Below are 9,350 nucleotides of genomic sequence, written 5' to 3' on the forward strand. Positions count from 1 at the left end.
CATGCTGCCACTACTGCATATCATCCTGCAGCAAATGGCTTGTGCGAAAGGGCTAACAAGACTATCAAGCAGATGATTGCCATGACTACCGCTGGGGGAGAAAAGTGGGCTGATGTACTCTCATATGTTGTATTTTGCTACAACACCGGGTACCAGGACACGGTTTGCCAAACTCCATTCTGCTTAGTTTATGACAGAGATCCAGTGCTTCCACTAGACATTGTTTACAGCCGCCGAGAACTTGAAGAACTGAAAGAAGATTCCAGTTATGGCGCGGTAGTGAGCGAAAGACTGAAAAAAAGCTAGAGAACTTGCGGCCGCGTACATCAGACTGGCACAAGAAAAACAGAAGGACTACTTCAACAAGCACCACAAGGACGTTGTGTTCGAAAGAGGACAACTAGTGCTTCTTAAGGCTCCACTCTCCGGTGTTAAATCGACCACATGGTACAACGGCCCTCACAAAGTAGTGAACAGACTGTCTCCCGTGAACTACGAGATCGAACTTGCCGATAACATGGGAACGGACATTGTGCATGTGGAGAAATTGAAGCCCTACCTGAGCCCAATTGCCAAGATGGAACAACCTCGTGCATCGGACTAAGCCGTACATGTGTCTGACGCCCTATGGATGCAGTGAAGTGTGTGGTGCAGTATAGTTCCAGTGATTACATTTATTTACGTGTTACTGTTGTATGATTGCTCTTTAAGCTTGCTTATGTTTTAGATAATTCCTGTTGTACCATTGCGAATGTTATGTGTTGTGTTTTTAGTGTTGTAAACAGTCGGGACGACTTGTTTCAAAACCCGGCCATGTCACGAGCGAAAGCAGACGACGCTTGGTGCGTACGTGTCTTGCGCCTTGGCGCCGAGCTCGCGCTCACGAGAGGGGCTCGAGCAATAAAGAAGAAGGGTCAGGCAGTCCCTTCCTGGTCTCCACTGTGTCTGGATGCGTCTTACGCCGCCCCGAAACCAATAGAAACCGACGGCCACAACGGCACGTCACAATATTGAAACCAGTTAAATCAAATTAACTCTCATATAGAACAATTTATGAACGCTGTGAAGCCGTAGCAAGAATGCACTGCAAAATGTGCAGTTACATTGAAAGAGAATCCTATGCACACCTGATAAATATAACTCCAGTGCCAAATGGCTCTGCAAATTGAGTTTTCCACACAGCCACAACACTACCATGTCTGCCTGCCATTAAAGAGGCCCTTACTAAGTTTGCAAACAGACAAGTGCAGCACGTAGATCACACGGTGGTAATCATGTCTGCAAAGTGTCAAACAGCTGCAGCACACAAAAACAGCTGAAATTTCAAACAGAAGCCTGCAAACCCTTCTCCTTTAGGGAGACCTGCTTCCACCCATACAGTCAAGGTCACATGTACAAATCACTACCTAAGGCAGTGCGCCTGCAATGTAATCGATTATGACACATGACTTCAGTAAATCATTCAATGCAGAATGTGCAATACCACCACTGGAAGTGTGTAGTGCAGCAAGAAAGAAAGAAAATAAAAAATAATAATAAAAGAAAAGTAGGGGTGGGGCTCATGACGTAAACATGACACAGTCCTTTGAGTCCGGTATGGGAGAAGGCAGCGAAGAAATGTCACTTGTCACTTGCAGACACTAGTCGAGGTAAAGGGGGAGAGTGTCTACGCTGGCAGTGAAACTTGTCTCCTGGCAGCAAGGCAATGAGATATCTTAATTTTTCTTGTCTCCTCTAATAATTAATCAATTTTAAAAATTATTCTGGTATAACGCTCCCTAGATAGCACCCTACAACTTCCAGTGTATAACCAAAATTTGCAATGGGGCCTAGAGAGGGGCCTTTTATGGGATAAAAAAAAAATTGGAGAATAAATTTTCCTTTCGGCATGGTGTGCATAATGCACAGATTTTCAGTGCTGCGGCCATGCACAAGGGCGTGTCATACCAACACAGCACATCTTCAAGAAAAAGAAAGTTGCATAATGCCACCTGATGTTGTGGTCTGGCATCAAGAGGAAGAAGCAGAAGATGACCGAACTGGGCGGCCAGCGAGAAGCCTGGTGTTTTTGTTTGAACTAATGTGGTAGAATTAAAGGCAAACTGTCGTGGCATGTTAGAGATACATTAAACAGTCAGTCGGTGGATGAAATGTTTAACCACAAGTCAGCCATTTCCTGAAGTGAGTGCACATGCCTTATAAGATGTTCACCATACAGCTGGAGACAAGGTGGGTGCAAGTAAAGCAGCGAATGAAACGTCACCGCCCCTCCAGGATGACAAACATCTATTTTTCTTTCTGACTGTTTACGCCACTGCTAAGATGAATGTGTTAAGCAACAATACACTTTCCCTTTTTATATGGGAAGAAACTCCTCCTGGTGCACTTTCAAGAAACTATTTGTCTCCTGCAGTTTTATATACACTCACGATTATCTAGACATGATAATGTTGCGTGTTCACCTTTAATTCAATCACGTTAGGTCAAACAAAAACACTAGGCTTCTAGTCGGCCACCCAGTTTGGTTGTCTTCTACTACTTCCTGCTGTTACTAAGCCACACCAGCAGGTGGCATTAGGTAAAGGCAGACTGTCGCTTGATCATGTGACAATGTCCATAAATTGGTGCGATAAGCACGAGTCCATGACGCCTGGTCAATGAGCATGCAATTTTATATCATTAGAACTTTTGCCTAACAGATAACCAGCATCTCTTTTTGTATTAAAAAAAGCATTACAAAAAGCATTAAAGAAAGTAATAGTAATTGACCTTAGATTCAGACATGTTTCTAGTGGTCAAATTTCATAAAACTTTATATCTAATTAAATGCCATATCAAACTAGTGAGCACTTTTTTGCAAATTCAATATAAATGGAATCGACTATATAATTTATGAAGTTCTGTGTCTCAAATATGTTCAGTAATGTAAGAAAGAAGTCATAGTTGTGGGCTTAAGAGTTATTTTTGAGCCTCATGCATGCACATAAATTCAAGTATGAGTGTTTCCACATTTGCCTTCAAGTAAAATGCAGCCATCAGAGCAGTAGCGCACCCAGGATCTCTGCCAGGGGGGGGGGGGGGGGTGCGAATATGCAGACAATTTCGCATCTCACATCTTAGTTGCAGTACTCAAAGGCACAAGGAAAGAAAATGGGTCAAACCGCATGGCAACCCCTTAAAGGCAAAAATTGCATCTTTTTTCCGCCTAGAGCTGCTTCAGTGAAATTCAATGCAAAGCCATCGAGCACGCAGTTGGCCCTCCTTGAATTTAAGAGTGAATGAATAAATAGAAGACAATAATAGAGTGTTTTTCTTAACCAGGAAAATTCAAGCTCCGGCCACCTCCTGAATTGTAATGTCAATGTGAACAGAGCACTGAAGGTACACGTTGGACTGGTGGGGCTCGGCACGTGGGGGGGGGGGGGGGAGTTAGGACCCCCGACCCCCCCCCCCCCTTTCGGTGCACCACTATGTCAGAGTGAGGAACACAACCTGCTATTGCTGCTTAGCAGCAGAATGCCGCAGTCATTGAGCAATGGGCAGTGTGGTTATATTTTTGTTTTGTGTGCCCTGCAATAGAAAATTATGGTATTTTTGTGCATTCTTTCTGGTGAATGAGCTTCTACATGCAGCATTGTGAAACAGATGATTTTGTCACTTGAGGTTTGTGTAGTGCAAACAAGTATGCCAGTATTTGTTTATAACAGTTGCAGCTATCGAGAAGTGGACAGTACCACACACTTGAATTTTAGGCCACCGGGGTTGATAAATGTGAACGCACTGATGTGCCAACAAAATGTTGGAAGCAGCGATCTGCCTTTAAAGATAAACAAATAGATAAATAAAAATTTATACCAGAAGAAGATTAATAAGTCGGGAATTGTAATAAGTTAACAAGGGTGTTTGGCTTACAGCCGCTAACAGCGAGAACACAGCTTTTTGCCTTGGGTGCTTTCTAGAAGCATTGCACTGACAAGCAAACAATCTTTCAGTTCTGTGGCAATGCATTCCTAAAGAAAGGCAAGATGTTGACATACCTCTCCATGAGGAACATCATGTACAATGTTCCGGCTGCGCAGGCTGTTGAACACAATCTCCGAGCACTAGAAGGAAGTAAGTGGTTCCAAGTTTGCCTCTCTTAGTACTCAGCCAAGAATATCCCACTGCCCTACCTAGAGACACTAATTAAAGCTCACCTGGTTGAGCATGTACACAGACAGAACGCGACGCCTGAAAGTGACAGGAAAGAAGACAAAATTTTGAGCACTTCATACACAGTCATCAAGGGCAGTACAGAGGTGGAGGCATAGCATGCAAAATGTGAAACAAGCTGATTTTGCTCCAAGACACTGCTTGTGGTGTATTATTTCACTGCTGTTATAGTGACCTATACGTGGACTCCACTTCAAAATGAATTCCCCAATTGTTTCCCACAGACTCTGTGCACTGCTCTTAAGCAGAACTTCTGGTAAGGGAAACAGGTTTCCAACATTCTTTATTGTTCATCTTAAAGTGAGTCTATCATATTTTCAGCACTGAAAAGCAATTAAATGCTAGCACATGGCTTAACATTTAGCACACACAACTCTGGGAAACTGAAATAGCACTAAAAGTTCACGGACATTCATGAAGTACAACAATACACCTGTTCCACGTCCATCCTTGTCTTTGCAGCACTACTCAGTTTCCCAGTATGATAGGCCAACTACACTGAATTACTACCACGCACAACACAGAAAGTGTTTGCTCTGTTCCAAGACAGTGCATAGAGATTCCTTTACATCAGGCAGAATTGATAGCTAGGCTAGTTGGTGCGATTTGATACTGCAATATGGGAAACACAAAGCTACTTGTGAAATGTGAAAAATATGTTTGCCAGACCTCAGTCATGGTATTTGATAAGGAATTTAGATACCCTTGGAGCATATATCACATGTGCTCCATGTGGCCTGGATAACTTTCAGTGTCGCATGCACCCAAAAAAGTAGTTGCAGTCACTGGTATGTATTTAGTAACAATAGCCATTCTACAGATCAAAAACAGGTCTTCACATAGTGTCTTCCTCCCTTCCTTCCTTCAGTCAGTTAAGTCATTAAAGAAACCTTCATTAGAGAAAAAAAATCCTTGTCCCCAGCAGGCTTTGAACTCATAACTTTTATGTTGCAGCTTCTCAGTTTCTGTGAATAGCTGCGATCTAACAGTGGACACAAGAAACCCTTCAAAGCCAAGGAGCAAGCAATGCAGCTCCCACACACTAAGTATCAATGACAGCACACTAGCAACTTCCAGACTTTAACGATGGAAGAGACAACTGAAACGTTATGTCATAACGACAGAGGCTTGTTTCCAGACAACTGGTGCCAAGGTGTCCGAGTAGAAAATGGCAGCAATAATCACATGCAGTCACTGACATATGCAGGCATTGTAAATAGCGCTACGACTCAAAATCCAATGAGATTTGACTTCTACTTTTCCTAGCACTGGCAGCCAGATGGTAAGTATATTCATGAGTTAATTGGAGAGTATTAATCAAATTGTTGACATCTTCGATTTTTACAGCATGCCCTAGTGTGCTCTGCTTAGCTAATTATATATATATATGCTCAGCATAAAAAGAAGTGCGCTACATGAACCGGTTGTTAGTATAGCAAGATCTGACATCAGGATATGCACTACCAACGAAACAGCGTTGTTGTCTGAAGCCACCAATTAGGATATCCCCAAATTTTATGGAGGTACTTAAAATAAAAGACACGACCAGCAACACTAAATGAGGCACCAGGCAAATGTGCAGGACATGGTAGCAAAAAGCACAGAAATTATGCTTGCAGCTGGGCAAACTCCCAATATGAATGTTGCAATATAAGTTGTAGTGTAGTGTCTAAGCAAAGTAATGCTCCAGACACACAAGACGAATCGGGTGTGGCAAACATGGCAGGCTGGTGGCAATTACGGATAGCAGCACAGATGACATTAAAAAATATAATTTACACATCTTGGCACTGAACTGGCTGTTATTCAAGAAGTACCAAAAACAATGCGCACCATTACAGCTCCTATGCATCAAGCTCTCATGTGACCTTTGGAAGTTATCAATTTAGGGGGAACTTCAACTGCATATGTCTGATTACAACAGCATTTCTATTGGCTATTTCAGATTGCCTTTGCCTGTGTGGTCATGACCTCACTTTCCACACAAGTAGGGCAGGGACTAAGAGCCTGGCAATACACCAGCCATCGTCGACATGTCTGGTGAGTTTCAAGGCATCTACTTCATGGGTCTAAGTCGGTTCAAAAAACCCACGGCGTGCATACAGTTGAAGAAAAAAAAGAAATTCTGTACAGCCTAAGCAATTACTTTCACACCCTGTCTTAGGAATCTCATTGCTCTCTATGTTCTGTCACCAGCATCACACTCAGTCATCCTTGTAGATGCACACAGCAAATAGATTCAAGTTATGCCAATGAAGTCTGTAAGCATATCCCCTACAATTGCGAGCATATGCTCCGTTTTTACCAAACTTAAAATTTGTCACACCTGGCAATGAAACGCAGTTTACTAGCCAATGCATTGCCGATTTCATCAAGAGACCGAACATAACGCACCTGTCCATGCCCACATTTTGCCTATCAAATCTTGTGTGGGTATTGTTTTCTCCCATGCTTGCAGAATCATTCAGCGCACCCATAGTGTGTACCCTGCTGTCTGACGTGTGTCGCAACTATGATGATGGTGACAAAAGGAATGTGGAAACCGTGTATTCCATTATATGATTGAGTATAATAACAAGTGAAACAGCCACAAGCTTCGTCTGTTGTTATATTGATCACATTCACCCAAGGTGGGAATCGACACCTTTAAAGGACCATGGGAAACATGACAGAGTGAGGAAGTTTAGTCCACCAGTGGAGGAACCTGCACTATTGCCATGTGTGAAGCCTCAAGCCTGCCACATGCCAGCATCACATTCATAAGGAAATTGAATTCTGAAATTTTAGAAGTCAGAACCCCGATCTGATTATGAGGCATGCTGTAGTCGGGACTCCCGAATACTTTCAACCACTTGTTTGTTTTTTTTTGTTTTTTTGGTTTTTTTAAAGGTGCACCTAAATCTCCACTCCACTTTATGTTTTAAGTGATGGCCCTGTCTTGAAGGTGTGAATGTACGAGCCACACAAGTTTGCTGATAGAACTGCAAGTTCAGATTTTCATTCCTAGCAAAATAAGCAAGCACCAAGAAAGTTCACCCAAAAGTTACACTTATGCACGCAGCTGACATCAAGTGGCTCTCAATTTTTTTCTTCTTTTTTATGTATCCTGAAAGGCAACACGGCATTCTGTGCAGTAACAGACTGAGTCCTAGGGACACAGTCTGTTTATGAGATGGAAAAAAATAATAGATAGCAACAAGCCACTGCAACCAGAAGTAGCCACTTCATATGGTGCATGTCAATATTTATCAGCTAGTGGCATGGGCGGTAGATTGTCAGCCTTTGAACCAAGATACTTGGGCTTCAGCATCCACTTCAACCATTACTACAGAAAAGTCTTTTACTTGCACTAATCTCTTACCCAAAGACTAATATGATACTACAAGTGCACAGCTGAAAATTGGACTTTTGCATCTCATTTATCTTTTTCTCTATGAAATCTGGCTAACACTACATATAAGCGTTTCATACTTTAATGCTAACTTAATCAGGTGGCATTTATGCTGAAAATTAAAAAAAAAATATATATATAAAAAAAAAGATGTGCCAAACATTTGATATGAAATGCATGGTGGCTTAAAATATGAAACAGCGATAGACACAGAAAAGCACATCTTGGACAGACAAGAATGGCTTGCGTTACCTGCTCGGATGCTCGACGAAAATGGAAAGAAAGCCCGAGGCAAGCCCGGCCACGAAGGTGGAATTCTGCAGATAAAGGCGGCCAAAGCCCCACCTGAGGATGGAGGCGAGCGTGCACCACTGCTATTACTGTTACTCACCTCAGCGCACAAATGACGAACATGAAGAGCATCACATTATAGCTGAGGAAGGATGCTGACCGCACACTACTCAGCACCGTCTCTGCAAATGCCCGTCTGGAGGTCCTGCGGCTAACAAGCTGCGCCACCTGCATGAACTCTGCAGCTGCCACATAGCCTACCAAAGTAGTGCAGCCAGTATTCTTTTTCTTCCCCCACAGAGAAATGGGAGAAGGGGTACGTCACTCCTGCTCTTTGAAGTGGAGGCATCGACAAGTGATAAGAGGAAAGTGTAAACGGGACCTTTCAGAGACATCAAACTTGTTAATGGAAAAATGCTTTGCTGGACCAAAAGCAAACAGTAACATTCAGGAACTGTACTAGATTATGAGCCATTGTTAAAAATAATGCTTTTACTCGCGTGGCCTTTACTGTCGCAAGAGATGCCTCACTTCCGCAATATGCAAACGTCAAGTAATGCCCTATGTTTTCTGAAGGCTAAAATAGTTTACGGTAGAAATGAGGCAGACACAAAGGATGCCGGACTTGCAACTTATGACAGTTTGCTAAAGCAATGCTGCTGTGTACAGGAATGAAGACTGAACAAAAATGAAACCTAACAAGCATGTGTGTCAGCCCAAACCTCAATCGACAAAGATAATGCTCCTCTTCCTTGATACAAACAGAAGGGACACTGATGTGATCACAACCTCCTCCTTGTAAGCAGAAAGCATCATGGGTAGACTGTTTCCATTTTGCTAATTGGCCACAGCAGTCTTTCTCCAGTAAATCCTAGTTGTAGGTCCAGCATCCTCTGTCTGCTTTAATTCTGCTGTAAACTTTACTACTGGAATATGTGGTGCATCATTCAGTCAATCAACCAGACCACCTTTCAGCTTACATAAAGCACAAACACTAACGAGCATGTACATGCATGCACACGCACCACCACAGCAAACACACAAAACTGGGGATTCTTTTTTGCGATAACTTATAAATATAGTTTTTAATGTCATCAAGCATTTCAGAGTGTAGGCTGCGCACAATTTTTAAAGCAGCTGTAGTCGAGGTATAATTGCTATTAAAGAAAAAAGATGGGTTTAGCTATATGTACAATAAGGTAGGGTAGATTTGCTGCATAATCGAACCCTCGCATTATAAAAGCAAAATATTATGTCGTGCTTTGTCGCATTATTCATTTATATAATAAAGATGTTTATTCTCTCTCCCTCTGTCGCATTTTTAGCATTAGTTCTGACCAGCTGATTCTACACAAGGTTAAATTCATACATCATACCAAAAGCAAAACACCTGCTGTTTTAGTAATAAATGTCATAACAAGCGACATATATGTCACAAGATATAGAAATTTGAACG

At 42.3% G+C, this 9,350-nt stretch overlaps 1 protein-coding gene across 1 annotated transcript in view; it reads right to left on the minus strand.

The window, feature by feature from the left end:
• Nucleotides 1-9,319, minus strand: part of LOC119435275 (transmembrane protein 135) — a 40,271-nt gene extending 30,952 nt beyond the window's left edge. Inside the window, exons 1-4 of the mRNA XM_037702189.2 lie at nucleotides 7,995-9,319; nucleotides 7,856-7,948; nucleotides 4,197-4,230; nucleotides 4,038-4,103 (exon numbers count right to left, since the gene is read on the minus strand). Coding sequence (XP_037558117.1) covers nucleotides 4,038-4,103; nucleotides 4,197-4,230; nucleotides 7,856-7,948; nucleotides 7,995-8,128 — 327 coding nt within the window. The 5' untranslated portion in view covers nucleotides 8,129-9,319. The remainder of the gene's footprint in view (nucleotides 1-4,037; nucleotides 4,104-4,196; nucleotides 4,231-7,855; nucleotides 7,949-7,994) is intronic.
• Nucleotides 9,320-9,350: the final 31 nt, after the last annotated feature.

Source organism: Dermacentor silvarum, unplaced genomic scaffold, assembly GCF_013339745.2.
Source record: "Dermacentor silvarum isolate Dsil-2018 unplaced genomic scaffold, BIME_Dsil_1.4 Seq592, whole genome shotgun sequence".
Taxonomy (NCBI): Eukaryota; Metazoa; Arthropoda; class Arachnida; order Ixodida; family Ixodidae; genus Dermacentor; species Dermacentor silvarum.